The following is a 16,439-nucleotide window of genomic DNA, read 5'->3' on the forward strand; positions in this document are numbered from 1 at the left end:
TTAGCTCACTGTGCTATAAAAATAAAGAATTCAGAAGAGACAGAAACATTGCTCTGTTCAGTAGTTGCCTCTTTCAGCCAATTCTTCCTGAAGAACTACAGTCCAGAAACTGTAAAACTGTCTGTCCCAATCTGATCTGACAAACAAGGCCCATTAACACAGAACTGGGGCCTTGGCCAAACCGTGTTTTGTTTCTACTGCTAATTCCCAGAATGTCAAAAGACAGTCCATGTACTCCCACTTGCTCATCTTAACTGCCTTGCTAACCCCAAGGTGTGGCAAGAGCATATTTTGTATTTAATTGTTACTGTAAAGTATTCTTTTCTAAGTAAGGAGACAGCAATACATTGCTGTTATTCCATAAAGCCTTAGGCCAAAGCCCTTAGCAGCATGGAAAACTCAGCTCTGGAAGAAAGAGATAACCAGGGCCCCTCCACTGCACAGTTTCAGGAATTGTTGTGAAACCCACTACTTTGTTTCACAAAACTCAAAAAAACAAGAGCCGGTAAAAAAATTTTCAATCTCAGTCCAAAAATCAATGTCTATTTTTTTGGCTCAGTGCAAAGAAGTAAAGACGGAAGATACTTACCTATCAGAAGAAAGTGTTTGGTGCACATAACTTGGTCTGTTCTCAGATTCCCATTTGTTGATATAATCTTCAACTCCACTTTCAAATGTTTCTGAAACAGATGCAAAGTAAGTGTCTGGACGCCAAAGACCAAGGCTTGGGTCAGGACACTTGGTTGTCTTTTTCAGGTACTTTCTTCGTTTCTTCTCATCTAGTTCATACCACATCTTCAATAACTGAAAACAAGAGGAGGTTCTTAAGCAGGCTGGTTTATCCACAGTAAAACAATAGTAAATAACACAGCAATCAAGCAATACAGGAGGAAAAGATTACCTGCCTAAAACTTAAAGGTGTATATAACACATAGCAAACAAAACCCTGCTACAAATATGGCATTAGCAATTTTCTGATACTTACATTTTTTACCTCAAATGATTTCAAGGTCTTCGATAAGCTTGAAATAGTCAGCTACCCATTGTAACTCCTCCAGAAAATTGTGAAATACAGCCCTCTAAGAAAGATCTTAACTCAGGACTGAACCCTCTCAGCATTCTTAAATCTCTCCTTCTAGCTGACTAACACCTCACTAAACAGGGCTGATTCAGCCCTCTGATCTTCATATTTCAACAGGCTCTTACCCAGCTAGCAGGTATCTGTCCAACCAAAAGAGATCTACTCTGTGTACATGAAGAAAAAACCCAGCTCACCTCCAAACAAACAAAAACAATCCCCCAAATCCATCCACAAACATGGGCTGTTCTCTAAAACCAGTTTTACCTCTTAGTTTTTAGGCTCTGCCCTAGCACTAAGGCCCACAGACTTTAATTAATCTCAGCCTCATCACCCACACAGCTGACATAATTCCTTCAAAGGGTAACTTGTCTAAGGAGACTATGAAACACTTGGGGACATAAAATATTACAAAAAATAATCACTGAATTCTGCAGCTTTTTTAAAGGGCTCAGTCAATTCAACTGCTTCTGTGTTACCTGTAAAGTAGCAGGATCTCTTCCATTTTTGTTTTCTCCTCCAGGAACTTGTGCTTTTACACTTGCCATTTTCTTTTGGGAAAACATCAGAAAACCCCCTTCTCTTTGCACAGAGTTTTGGTGCCTGGCTCGCCACTTTTTGATGGCTTTGAACTGCTGGTTAGCTTGGTGAGACTCCATCCTTGCTAAAGCTTCATCCAGATGGTTTGTCTTCTGGATTACCTATAAGGAAGTTATCTGTGTGATTATTCTCTCCATACTCAGTGTAGCAGAAAAGGCAAAGCGAACCGAGAAGTTCATCTGCTGCCACTTAAAATGGTCAGCTGCTGTAAAACATTTTAAAAATTGGTTTTCAAACCAATTGAGACAAAAGGCCTTACATTTTTGTGTGACTATTACCATTCTTTAATAACCAGTGATGATACTGGTAAAAGGAAATTAATCACATTTGACAGAATGAAGAATACAATCATCTGTGTTGAATCCAACTGCAGAGTTAAAACAGATGAGAACAGGGAGAGCCCTTGGTGCTCTATGGAAACTGAGACTGCTGAGATTATGCCACAGACCTAAGATTTGCTTCCATATTTTGAATACAACAGCAAATAAAAATGTAGGTTAGTCTGAGAGTGATTGAGAGAAACAACTAGGTCACTAGATCCCTAACAGATGTGCCAGATGTCAACTGTGCATTTCAGTTTTCCTCTTCACCCCATATAAATATTTAAGATTCAGGTGTGTTACCTCATAGTTTTCTGCAATGAAAGGAAACTGCTCAGGTTGCAAAAACTGAGTTTTAGGGATATCAAGCCCATCTTCTCCATACAGAAACTGCACCACACTGCCATCACTATCCCGTACTGTCAGGTCGTACTGGACTACCAGTCCTTCCAAGTGTTTTATGATACACCTGTTCCAAAGCAAAAAGAAATAAAATGCTTTTAAGAGGCCACAATGCAGCAGGGATTATAAAAGTCTACCATGAAAAAGATGTTTTTCATTAATAACTTAAATGCACTTAAGGGCTGATCAGGAATTCTAGAAGCCAAAAAACATACAGACATGACACACAGGTGAAATCTGTAATGATATTGCAAAGCTTTCTGCATGTTCCTCCCTCCACTTTCCTTGGACTGAAGTGACTTAAAATGAAACAGCAAATTACTGTCTATTTCTGCTGTCACTCTTAACACAGCTGTCTGAAAGGAGGGTGCATCCCTCCTTTAGAACCCCTCATTATGCTCTGAAACAATTAAAAAGTTCTGCTTCTTCTGTATACTGTAGGTGTTGCTTGAATAAAGACAAGAGCCACACAATGTGGCCAAGAAAAAACAGAGCTGCTTGGAATTCATGCATCTTTACTTGTGCCAGGAAAAAAAGACTTCTCCTTGCTGCTGCTATGTGCCAGAGATAAGTTAGAGATGATAAAGTTCCACTTGATCTAGTCCTCTAGAAAGCTGGCCTTGGAACATTCAACACTCAACAGTAAACACTTTTCTAAAAAGCAAGTACACTCAAGTTCATCTAAGCAATACAGGCACTCCACCCAGTCTACAGTACTTAACAAAAAAAAACCAAAAACAACACACACACAGGAAAACCCAACCAACCAAGAGGACCTGTTAAATGCTCAAACTCTAAACAAAGCATCTTACCTTTGTAGGTATCCAGAACGGCTGGTTTTGACAGCTGTATCCACAAGACCTTCCCTGCCAGCCATGCAGTGGAAGAAGAATTCCTAAACATAAGCACAAATCCATCAGCATTCTCTGGAGAAGTAATCAAAACTGGCAATTTATGCTCTTTCTCAAAAGCTACATATGGAAGTAGGGTGAACAATGCTGATTTATCTATAATCATAGACAAGGTATAAAAATACCAAGATTTAAATACACTTCAAGATAAGCACAAGCAGTAATAAACTTACTGAAGGTTTGATCCCAGTGAGAAATCTGCCAGTTACAAATCCTCCTGAGCTAGGGGAAAAATCATAGGGCTGGAAACATGGCAATGATTTGCCAGATGCCATCAGTGGAGGTCTTCGACCTTCCAATTCAATCTGGCCCAGCAAACAAGAAATCTAAATGTGGACAGGAAAAAAGGAAACATCACTTTTCCATCCAACTTTTTGCTCTCGTAAGTGCAACAATTTTTCTTTAAAAGCATAATAAAAAAATGAAGATACTCACTAAGTGAGTATCATCTTTAACTACATGTTGATTAAATGTTCTTGCTACTGATGGGCAGAAAAGGAATGTAGATGTCACCTGGTCTTTTTATGTTATCCAAGCCCCCTGACCCATTATCAACATGTCCATTCTTATACTGTATGATTAATACAGAGACATGAAACTAAAAGTATCCTAAGTATTTTTTAGGTCCCTGTATTACTCTCACCACCTCCAGCAGTGTAGTAAAACCAGAACAAAACAAACAAACAAACAAAAATAAACCCCTCTGTTTTGAGCTTTGGTCATTCTCTCTCATCAGAGACAGAATTTCTAGGTGGCCTTTTCATATAGTGTTTATTACTTAGTGTCTGCAATGAAGAAGGCAAAATGAAAAAGCAGCCTTGCCATCTCTACGCAAATCAAAGTAATATTTAGTTACTCCTATTCAGTAGTGGAAGAAGGAAACAGAGGGGTCACTGTCCAACAGAGGCCAGGAAAAGTTCTTTTTTTCCTATCCTAGGTTTGTTTGTACGATCTGCAGCATTTCTGTATGATCTGCTGCTTCTATATAAATCCCAATGTACTAACAACTGATGCAAAAATAGGTTCTAATGGAAACTGACCTTCCTCCATCACCCACTGAGTTCTTTACTACATCCATCTGAAACTTTTCCCATGCCAAAGGTCTCCATTCCCAAAGCTCAAAATAAAAATCTTGCTTCAGTATTGGATACCCACACAAGAGCTTCCCAACAGCTTACATTCTAGGACAAATCACAAGAACACATGTAGCTGCTAAGTATTCTAGCTGTTATTACCTGCATAGTATTCACAGTAGATCCTTTGGCTCCTGACTGCACCATCAACTGCAAATTATTCTCTGGAAAGCTCCTGTGGAGACCATGGGGCATACAAACCTAAAGAGTTGTTGTGGGGTGAAGGGTACAAGACCAAACTATCATTAGTAAAATAATAAACCAAAGCAATTAAAGGCATTAAAAAAGTGAAACCAGGACTAACCACAAACATTCCTATTTTTAATTTTTAAAAGCAACTTGAATATTGAGCCATCTTTTCATTCAGGAAGGACAAGGTTGAGGTGCACTGGCAGGGCAGTATGTAAAGCCTCTTGCTGGGAACAGATGGAAAGCTTTAGCCTCCAGAAGAGTCAGGCAGTCCTCATCAACATTAAATTAACTTAATAAGAAGGTCTCCAAATAGAATTAGTATAAACAGATGCCTCGATGCCAACCTTGTTTACTTCATTGTTGTAACTGTTTACTTCCTCCTTGAATTTCAGATCAACCATGTTAAAATCCCTTTGGTCTTTGCAGAGATGGGCATCCTGCCATTTCCCTTGGACCTCCTCACATGATGCTGCTTCAGGCAAATTAAGAGCAGCTCTAACAGCCTGAAAGTAAAACATGGGGGTTTTTAGGGTCTAAGCAGACATGATGAACAGAGCAGGATTTAAAAAAACTTTAACTAAGGGGGTGTGTGTGTGTGTGTGTGTGTAAATTCTGCAAGACTTACTCCAATACCACTCTGTCTTGACTTTTCAATGATTTTTTGTCTTTTGTGGTCAGCTTCAGGTTTAACCAAGATATCTTCAATGCCTGTTAAAGAGAAGAGACAGAATCATAGAAACACAGAATGCCAGGTTGGAAGGGCATCTGCTCTAACCTTTTGCAAACAGAACACATAGTGATCTAAACTGAAAAAGAATTGAAGAAGGAACCACATTTGGTGTCCAGGAATTGGAGAGTAACGAGCTGGAAAAGAAAGTAACATTAAAGATAGAATAATTGTTAAAATCAGCCTAACTGCAGTTTCAAACAAACAAACAAAAAAAATCAGAGTGGCTTTTTGAGGGAGAAGGCACAGGCTGTCAAAAAAAACCACAACAAAACATACAACATCTGCTAAGCTAAGCATTAAGGGGGAAATATCAACTTTCTAACTTACGAAGTCCTAACTTCAGCAGTGTCTATGAAGTGTTAAGTGGTGCATTTGCACAAACAAATGTGTTACAGACCAGCCACAACAAACTGCTTTCTCTCTTCCATCCACTTCAAAGTTCCTGTTAGCTGAACTTTGCAACAACATCTGTCATTTCCTAGCTTTTTTAAAAAGGCAAATTAAAAATACTGTCCCTTGTGATGACAGAACGAGGAGGACAATTCAGAACAAACCAGGAGTGGGAACCCTAACTCCTGTAAGCTATTTGTATGGAGCCCTGCAAAGTCACTAAATGGTCGCAGGCTCATCTGGCAGGACTTGTGAGCATGAGCTGCATTACAGCACCTCCAGAGTTTCCTCGCGGGTTACGTGTACAGCAGTTGTAGGGGGGCAAGTGGGACACTTTACTAGTGAGTTGCACACATGTTTACAAGACAAAGTAGCCAGTGGTCCTGTCACATGTCCCTCTATCTTCACTCTTTCTGTCCAGTCCTATTCTCCTTTTCCTATTGCAACCTTGTCTCTTCTACTTGTTTCCTCCTGAACCTTACTCATCCCACAGTCTCATTTTGCTCAGTCCTGAATCACCTCATCTTCATCAACTCCCTGACTTCTGCTCTAGTCCTACTCACCTTTTTCTGATATTTTAATCCTAGAACCACAGAATTGTTTTGGTTGGAAAAGACCTTTAGGATCATCAGTCCAACCACAATCCTGGGCTCATTATCCTAGACTAACTAGTTTTTCACCCTGGCCCTCAAGATACATTTTCTGTGCCTTACAGTCAATTAATCACCTCCCTAATTTCAACAGATCTTCCTCTCTTTTGGCTCACAGCAGTCTGCTGGTTCCTCACTCTTGCTATCTACCAGTTGACCATGTCTATGTAACTCTAAGTGACCATACTGTGCCTTCAGATGAAAACCAATTTAAACCCTTCTGCTGCTACACACTGTAACTATTTCATTAGCATAAAAACATCTTGCAAAGTTCTAGATGGTAATTTGAAATATTTCAACTACTGCAAGAAGACAGACTAGTGAGGTTCAAATTTTTATCACCTCCCAAGTAAATTTTTCCATGAGTCTGCAAAGCTGTAATGAAAGTCAAACGTTTACCAAAAGATTTACAGCAGAATGATATGTAAAACTTTACACACAACTCCCCAGAGTTCTCTCATCTCAGTGTATCAGTTGTTCTTGTTTCTAAGCAACAGCTCTTTTCCAGAGAAGTAAGACAGATTCACAAGAGGTTTTGATTTAAACAAAATTTCAACACGAGACATTCAGACTGTATACACGAGGCAGGACAGAAGAGAGAGCATGATGGACGTACTCAAGATTATAATTCCTTTTTATGTTTAGAAGGCAAGATATGCACCAACCAGAAGAAAAAAAAAAACAAACCACAAACCAAAAAGATTAAAAAAAAAAAAGGCTGCCAAACAGCTGTCCCACTCAAGAACAGCCTTGCAAAACTCTACCTAGCAAAACTTCAGCATGTATTATAGAATCATCGAATTGTTAAGGTTGGAAGGGACCTTAAAGATCATCAAGTTCCAAGCCCCTGCCATGAGCAGGGAACCCCACCACTAGACCAGGCTGCACAAAACCTCGTCCAACCTGGCCTTAAAAACCTCCAGGGATGGGACATCAACAACCTCCCTGGGCAACCCATTCCAGTTCCTCACCACCCTTATAGGGAAGAATTTCTTCCTAATATCTAACCTAAATCTCCCCTCTCTCAGTTTAAAACCCTTACACCTTGTCCTATCGCTATCTTCTCTGATGAAAAGCCCCTCCCCAGCTTTCCTGTGGCCCCTTTCAAGTACGGGAAGGTGCTCTAAGGTCTCTCCAGAGCCTTCTCTTCTCCAGGCTGAACAGCCCCAACTCTCTCAGCCTGTCTTCATAGCAGAGCTGCTCCAGCCCTTGGATCACCTTGGTGGCCCTTCTCTGGAACCTCTCCAACAGGTCCGTATCTTTTTTGTGCTGAGGGCACCAGAGCTGTACACAGTATTCCAGGTGGGGTCTCACCAGAGCAGAGCAGAGGGGCAGAATCCCCTCCCTGGCCCTGCTGGCCACACTTCTCTTGATGCAGCCCAGGACACAACTGGCTCTCTGGGCTCCAGCACACACTGGTGGCTCATGTTGAGCTTCTCATCAACTACCACCCCCAAGTTCTTCTCCTCAGCACTGCTCTCCAGCCATTCTCCCCCCAGCCTGTATTTGTGCCTGGGGTTGTGCTGACCCAGGTGCAGGACCCTGCACATGGCCTTGTTGAACTTCATGAGGTTGGCACTGGCCCACCTCTCCAGCCTGTCAAGGTCCCTCTGGATGGTGTCCCTTCCCTCTAGGGTGTCAACCCCACCACACAGCTTGGTATCACCAGCAAACTTGCTGAGGCTACACTCAATCCCACTGTCCATATCTCCAGCAAAGATGTTAAACAGCACTGGTCCAAATACCGACCCCTGAGGGACACCACTCATCACCTGCCCCCATGTGGACATTGAGCCATTGACCACAATGACTCTGGGTGCAGCTACCCAGCCAATCTCTTATCCACCGAGTGGTCCATCTGTCAAATCCATGCCTTCTCAGTTTGGAGACCAGGATGACATGTGGGACAGTGTCAAATGCCTTGCACAAATCCGGGTAGATGATGTCAGTTGCCCTGCCACTATCCACCATCTCTGTAGCCTTGTTGTAGAAGACCATCAGATTGGTCAGGCATGACTTGCCCTTAGTGAAGCCATGTGGGCTGTCACCAATCACCTCTTTATTTTCCATGTGCCTTAGCAGACTTTCCAGGAGGATCCCACAATCCCCCACAATATCTGTCCTCATGTTACTCACCCATTGTAAATCCCCTGTAGAGCTGCAGATAAGCAGTAAAGAGGCGTCCTAGACAGGTTAGCACTTTCCCACTAGTTTTACCCCCATAGATTTCATAGCAACAGTGGACCAGGCCATAAGCAGAGCTGCCAAAGTGAGCTTTGTCCAAGACTCCACACAGTAATTCCCCATGTCGAATAATAACCTGAAAACCAAAACACAGCTCTTCAGGAAGACAGAAACTTTGATCTCATTATGATCTCTACAAGCTTTTCCCATGCAATCTACATGAAAAGAAGTAAAAAGTTTTAAAAGCCCACATACTGGTGAACAGATTACCTACATGTCTAGAATTTATAGCAGAAATAAAACTTCTAATGCCATCTGTATTTTCCCACCTATAAAGTCAAACAATGAAGGCACATGGGCTAACAAAAACAGATGGAATCTGTATCAATCAGGATCAGAACAGTTTTTCCTGACCCCAAGGCCTATCCTCCCATCACCACCTTCCAGCAGTAATTGTTGCTCAGTATCTGTTTTTAACTTTGTCATTCCCCTGCTTCCCTCCCCATTCCTCTATACTCAATTTTATTACAATACATCCCAGCCCAGACTCCAGAGTTGCTGCCCCAGCATACCTGAGACTCACACATTGAGTCAAGATTCAGACATCTGTTTGCAGGTCCCTTTACCCAGACTCTTCCTCCAATCTTAGCTTTCCCAGTCAAATTCAATGGGATGTGGTTTTCTGGAATTATGTTTATTAACAACGTAGAGACAACCTATAAAGAGTGGCAGGAACAATTTAATTCCTATAATCCCTTCTCACTGTAGAGATTTGGGCATGGAGGAGAAAAGCAACATCCAATACTTATTTTTTCCACTGACAACAAAGCTTTAAAAGCTCAGAAATCTGAAGTTTGAAGACAGGAATAATCCTCTCGCTGCTCCAACCTTTAAAATATCAATGAGCTGAGACACAGAATTATGCAGAAACACATGGCACCGAAGATTTTTTCAAGAACTAGAGACATAGATACTAAAAAAATAAAAGAAAAAGGTGTTTGTTGGGTTTTACAGGGAAATCTGGCTGAGAATTTCCCCTGCTCTGCTATGGGACATAATACTTCAATTCAATTTTAAGCTCTTTTAAATAGCAGAAAATGGAGCATTCACTTGGGCTTCCCAGGTATTACATCAATCTAATGATGATCTCAACCAGAAAGTCAAAACACAGTATCTTCCTACAACCTTAAGTTCAGAGATTTAAAAGCAGTGACTGGCATAACATAGTGCACTGTCAGAAACTCTACTGTGATCAACAAATTCTTTCTCTACTCCCATGCCTGTAAACTGCAGCATTTTATTTCCATCTGCAACACTCTTCAGAGCAGCAAGTAAAAGTACTATTCTAATACTGTCATTTAAAATTAAAGCTGACTCTCAGAGCTCTAATTATGCACAATAATATTTATGTGGTGTTGATTAGATGATGGAATCTGACTTTTCAGCAACCCTCAGAAGCACTAACATTAGTGTTCTCTTTGCTTTGGAATCACCAGCATTCTTTAGCCCAATAAATTATAAAGTACCTGCTTTCCTGTCCATAATTGCTGTGGTTTCATAATGGCAGGAGGAAAGATTTTAATTCTTCCTTTTTTGTCTGTTAGTCCTCTGTAAACAAGCTCCATATATTGCTCCCTAGTGAAAAAGCAGCCCCGGATTGTCATGCTGACTCCAGAAATCATGTGATCCTGGATCAAGCCAGGAAGTGGCTTCCCATCCTAAGGAGAAAACAAAAAAAAACAAAAAAAAAGGGTTGGGGAGGATAATAAATCATGTGTTAGCAGCTCCCAAAATTATTCCAGCTGGATCAAGTAATTTGTAAATAACTCATCATCACAGCACAACACTCTACTAAATCTCTTGGGGACATTAACATTAAAAGGAAAGAGACTGGCTGGATGTGCCAATAAGGTAGATTAAGGTGGATATGCTGGATAATGTAGGAATAAATGTATCTGACAGTTTTACTTACCTTTGGAACCAGATACTGTTCATCAGTAAAGGCTAAGGTGTAGGCTTCTGCCCTGCCCAGCTCACTCTGTGGAAAATGGGCATTCATTTCATCACCATCAAAATCAGCATTGTAAGCCTTGCAGTTGGCATAGTGGAGCCTCAGAACTTTTTCTCCAGGCAGGATCCGGGCCCTGTGAGCTTGGATGGAGGGTCTGTGAAGCGTGGGCTGGCGGTTCAGTAAAAGCACATCCCCGTTCTTGATGTGTCGACACACCTGGGAGAGAAGGGTGGTTGCTGCCTACAAGGCGCTGCCGCGCACCCCTCTGAAAAGACTGCATCTTGAAATACACCCACATCCCAAACATTCTGCTTCTAATATTAATATTCAGCTTTCTAAGAGGATCAAGACTACCCTCCCCTGAACACCCTCTGCTCTCCACCAAACCACACTGTGGGTGCATAACCTCCATCAACCCCCACAAACCACAGTGATCAAACCAAGGTGACACCAGGCAAGCCACACTCTATCAATCTCTCCTCTCCCTTGGCAACAGAGATACCAAAGACTGGCAAAAAAAGGAAATTATGCCATTTGTAAATAAGAAAATAAACTAATTATCCAAAGCCCACTGGGCTGAATTGATAATACCTGTCATCACACAACCAGCACTGGACATCATGGAATAAGGTAACAATATGACCCTATAGCTGAAGCATAGGTCAGGGATCTCAAGAGTTATAATTTCAGGCTTGAGTACAACACAATGTATTTTTATCTAGAACAGTCTCTCCCAAGAGTCTTATTTTAATTTCCCTGTTAGTAATACCCATATATCCATTGAGTGAGTATCAACAGGATGATAAGCTGTTCATATAGTCTAAACACTTATGTTTACCTCTCTTGACAGGTTCTGAGACTCAAACCCTCCAGCAGCTCCAAGGAAACAACTGATCTAAGCACTAAGCACTTCACAAATGTTAGTGTCTGTACCAACAGATGGGTATCAGTGTGGCTGTTTCTTGTTTTCTCATCTGTAAAAAGGGATGGTGGTGGGAAGATGGATTCCAGGTTACAGCAGTCAGAGCTACAACACAGACCACTCCTCTCCTGGTCAGTGTCACTAGCAGCACAGCTGACAGAGGACTCCATACATCCTCACAGGCATCCCACTCCTGGAGGACATGTCACATCAACTGCTTGTGCTGTATCTCCTCTATGAGTATAATGAATTTCAGCCTTCAGAACTACCACCAAAAAAATGCTCCAAATACAGAATCTATGTAGTATTTCAAAAGGAGAGGAAAAAAAGATTTGTTGAGAAGGATGAGGAGGCAGGGGGACATAAAAGCATAAAATGAAAGCAGTATTTTATCTTCAGTACTGCTAAGACTTCCCAAGAATAGTCAGCTGTAAAAGACTACTCCCCATCTGGCTGAGATGAATGCCACACACTGCATGCACATAAAGAGAAAAGTAAAATTCAGGATGGAAAAGTGGTTTGTAGAATTTAAAAAAAGTATCAAGCTCTTCTTCCTAAACATCTCCCAATTTTCTCAGCTGACTATTAAAATACAAGATGACTCTGTCGTGGAGAGTCTTTGTGAGGGGGTCAACCGGAATTACTAACAGGGACAATAAATAGTATTATTATTTTAAAAAAGAAAAACAGTAACACAAACACCACAGGTGTAGTTGTTGTACTCACAATCTTCAGTCCTGACGGGGGTGCACCTGAAGAAGGGGTGAGGAGCTGCTTGGCTATGGCTTCCCTCTGGGTCAGGCTGCTCGCACTCAGAACTGTCCGAGACCCATCTTCATTAATGACCATGGAGGCCCCAGGATGAACCTTCGGGCCATTTATGACAGCCTGTCTCAGCTCTTTGACATTCCAGGGAGTGACTGGTTGAGGATAAGTCAGTTTGGTAGCAAATACCTACACAGGAGTGAAATGAGGTGAAAAATAACAAGTTTTTCAACTTTGCCTTAAAACAATACTAAAGTCACTGAGAAAACAGTGCCAAATGTTAACCAACACAATGTAAACATAAATTCCTTTAAGCCCTTGGATGCATCTCCTCAGTCTACCAAACAAATACATTTCTGTTTTAAAATCCTCTACAGTAAGAGTAAAAATTATGTCCTTTTCACAATTTTCTACTGCAGCAGAAGAGGACAATTCAATGAGGAATTTAAAAAATGAAAGCATGACTTTAAATTCCACAAACAAACCAAGAAATACAGGGAAAAAGCACATTATCACCAGGCTCACTATTTGCAGAAAAGATGGCATAATTAAAAGCTCAAATTCAGGCTTGGTGTCATCTCTGAGTGGTTAAAAATCACTGAGGATTAATGAAGCTGGTGATGTTATTATGGCTGTTTCTTAAAGGCTGCCACGGCTGTTTCAAGATCTACTTATAAAGTTTGCACCTATTCACAATCACAGGAAGCAAGTACAGCTGCTTCTTTTTTTGAACTCTTTTTCCCAGATGGGTGTTCAGTATAACAGTAAGAGTTTCCTGCTCTGTATGGTAACATACAGCTATGACACACTGGAGAGGAAAGAGTCCAGATGAATCACAAAACCTCTACATTTTATGCTGCTTGCTATGTAGTTGCTATGCTTGCTGGAAATGTTACAATGTAGTTCAGTCCCCAGCTGCACCAAAAAGAAACACTCCTTTATTTATCCTTACCATTGGAATGCCAATTTCATTGGTACCAATGTACATATCAGGGCAAATGACTGATCGAGCAGCAAAATCCACCCGCTTTCCCATCATGTGCTTGCGGAACAGGCCTTCCTTCTTCTCCAGCAGCTTTGAAAACAGACAGCAAGTTAATGATTAAAAGGTGAAAGCATGCAACATCAGATTCTCCAGATATTGCAGTGATGAGGATCATAGCACCACAGAACGGTCTGGGTTGGAAGGGACCTTAAAGATCACCTAGTTCCAGCCCCCCTGCCATGGACAGGGACACCTCCCACTAGACCAGGTTGTTCCAAGCCCCATCCAACCTGCCCTTGAACACTTCCAGGGATGGGGCTTCTGCTACTTCTCTGGGTCATAAAAATGCCTACTTACTAACCACAAACATTTAACTTCTTTCTTCTTCCATGAATTTATCTTGTCTGTGACACAAGCAGCCCAGAGTCTCCAAGATTCCAGCTGCTACCCACCTGACGAATACCAGGGTATTTCTCTGTCACTAGTTTGTCCAGGTCACTGTCAAAGACAATGTTGACGTGGCTCTGAAGGCGAACCCAAGCGTTGTAGAGCTTATCTGCAATGGTCTGTCCTGGAACTGTTGTCAGGACAGAACGGTCCAGCTCTTCATTATTCTCTCCTGTCTACAGAAACAGAAATCAGAAACTTGAACTTAACAGAAAACACATTTTATTTACTAGGCTGAAATTACTAAACAGTAAACAAAGCATTGGCATTTATTTTGCACCTCATTAAAAACACTAATTTAAAATAAAAACCAAAACATTTACAATGTAATTAACTCTGAAATTATCACAACTAAATGCCTCAGACAGGTTTTCTGTCAAGCTTTGGAAACTAATTCCACAGCTACAGTAAACTCTCCAAACTAGAAGTTGTTGGTTAGTCAGTGTTACAAACCACTGTGCTACCAGAAAGTCTTATTCTTGGATAATTTATCACCTACATCACTTTGTTTTCACAACCTAAAGTCGGTACACGGGTAACATCCAAAATGCATTAATGTGCAACGTTTTAAGGACGTATCTCCACCTAGTGGCTAAATTTTGAGTTTTCAAAATGTTTTACTCTTTAAGGCGTAAATCAAGTTCAGCTGAAACTAAGTCCCGTATCGAAGAACCCTCAATAATATAATTCATGAACAAACATGAAAAGAGGCATGATAATATACATTATTATTTACCACTATATGATCATCTGAACTTGTCAGTAGCAAAGAAGCATTATTACTAATTAGTGTTATTTGTGAATTCTTTAATTCTATTTAGACACCAATGGTTAAAACCAACCATGATCACAATTGGCTCTACCAGGGTTAGAAAATACAGTGACTTCCCCTCATAATTTTCATTTAATGCATTCATAGAAACATTTAGGTCAGAAAAGACCTTTAAGGCCAAGTCCAACCTTCAAATATAGTCTACCATGTTCACCCCTAACCATATCCCCAAGCACTACATAAGCCCTTTAAACACATCGAGGGATTAATTTTCCAGATTGTGGAAATGTTTTATTGGGAACTGTTTGTGCTGTACACTTTTCAGGAGCCCATTATACCTCACACACAGTAATCTTACACAAAAAAGATGTCTAAAGGAGTCTGTGTAAGATGTTTTTCCTTATGCTCCAGGTGGGTGAGTGGAAAGAGGCATGGGGGGTGGTGGAAAGCTATGCAGAACATCTCCAATAGGACACACTCCAACAGCCCAGGCAAAACCTGTTATTGGAACAGTCTAAACGGGAGCCCACCTGAACTCAACCCACATATCCAAAAAATCAAAGAATAAGTTAACCAGGAACTCTTACTGTTTCGATGTCTTCTGTAATTTTTATTGGCTGACATTGTTCTTTTGCCATGAAAACCAAGAGTTTCCGTATCGTTTTGGCATCTTTCATGACAGCCTGCAGGTTCACAGTCTGACCATTCGTAAACAGTCGGTCCCCAACACGATTTACAGGACGATACCTACAGCAGATCAGAATTACTTGAGAAGATTAAAGCCACCAAAAAGGAGCATGATCAACCTCAAACACTCTAAGCTAAGCTTTCAATGCATGAAAAAGAACCCCTGTCAACTAAAAGTATTTTAAAATTCTTTTATTATACTGGGACAGTCATATAAGAGGATTGATTCCTTAACAATAAATTCTATCAGTACTACACAGTTATAATAATTTAAAATATTAAAATAAATTGTTTATTTTTAGTATTTCAGTCCTTTAACAATCTTGTTTGAAGTTAGAACAAAACTTACCAGCAGTTACTGCTGTGACTTTTATTACTTTATATTTTTTTAACACTCCACTGACACCTCAGCAGACCAGTGTCTGTACTACTGGCATTTGCATCTCTGACTCCTGCAAAAAGTATGCACTAAATCCTGTGATTCCTACAGAAGTTTTTTGGGGAAATTGTACCTTGAAGGTGGAACCACCAGTAGATCTAAAAAAAACATGTCTGGACTGAATCCTGAGCTCTTATGGGGATCCATCCCAGGGAAAAGGTAACGCAAAAAGAAGCCTGAAAAGATGCGACAGGAAAGATAAACTCATTATCACTGGTATTCTTTAGGAACTCAAACCCCCAGATGCATTTGGTAAATCAAGCCATAAGAATCTGCTAAGTTAAATACTTGTTTAAAATAAAAACATACAGGCATACTTTAGAAAGAATTGTTCTTGTTCTTTTTGGTAACATACCTGATTTTTTAGAGAAAACTCAACAGACATACAGAGTAAAAGAAAAAAGCAAAACAGCAGGAAGAAACAGTTTCCAGCTACTGGTTGTCACTGATACAGGAAACTGCTTTGCCTCTTTCCTGGCAACTGCAGACAGATCCAGAGCACAGGGAACTCAAGAGACTGTTGACTACATTCTCTGGCTTTAACCAGTGAAACTGTGGAAGTAGTAGGTGCAGCACCATGTGAGCATCAAATTATCTGTAAACTACAATTGCTGTTGTGGGGAGTCACAATTTGAGAACAACTGATCAAACTGTTCCTTGAATCCAGCTCTCTGACAACACTAGCTACAAGCCTTCCTGTCATAAAACATCTTGCAGCCCTCAAGGCAAAAGGCAGAGATTTGACAATGAGTTCCCAGGGCAACACTTGCAGATTATATTGAAAATTATACAGATTAACAAGAATGAATATTAAAAAATAT

General features: G+C 40.7%; 1 protein-coding gene across 2 annotated transcripts in view; it reads right to left on the bottom strand.

Annotated features, from left to right (window-relative positions):
• Positions 1-16,439, bottom strand: part of POLR1A (RNA polymerase I subunit A) — a 34,029-nt gene that overhangs the window by 11,732 nt on the left and 5,858 nt on the right. For both annotated transcript variants that reach the window (XM_051619527.1, XM_051619528.1), the window contains 17 exons: positions 15,692-15,794; positions 15,080-15,239; positions 13,726-13,896; positions 13,241-13,363; positions 12,250-12,477; positions 10,563-10,817; positions 10,117-10,308; positions 9,163-9,306; positions 8,543-8,726; positions 5,262-5,344; positions 4,981-5,139; positions 4,547-4,645; positions 3,485-3,637; positions 3,213-3,295; positions 2,302-2,467; positions 1,558-1,779; positions 590-804 (listed from right to left, as the gene is read on the bottom strand). In XM_051619527.1, the coding sequence (XP_051475487.1) occupies positions 590-804; positions 1,558-1,779; positions 2,302-2,467; positions 3,213-3,295; positions 3,485-3,637; positions 4,547-4,645; positions 4,981-5,139; positions 5,262-5,344; positions 8,543-8,726; positions 9,163-9,306; positions 10,117-10,308; positions 10,563-10,817; positions 12,250-12,477; positions 13,241-13,363; positions 13,726-13,896; positions 15,080-15,239; positions 15,692-15,794 (2,740 nt within the window). The remainder of the gene's footprint in view (positions 1-589; positions 805-1,557; positions 1,780-2,301; positions 2,468-3,212; positions 3,296-3,484; positions 3,638-4,546; positions 4,646-4,980; positions 5,140-5,261; positions 5,345-8,542; positions 8,727-9,162; positions 9,307-10,116; positions 10,309-10,562; positions 10,818-12,249; positions 12,478-13,240; positions 13,364-13,725; positions 13,897-15,079; positions 15,240-15,691; positions 15,795-16,439) is intronic.

This window comes from Apus apus, chromosome 4 (genome assembly GCF_020740795.1).
Source record: "Apus apus isolate bApuApu2 chromosome 4, bApuApu2.pri.cur, whole genome shotgun sequence".
Classification (NCBI taxonomy): Eukaryota; Metazoa; Chordata; class Aves; order Apodiformes; family Apodidae; genus Apus; species Apus apus.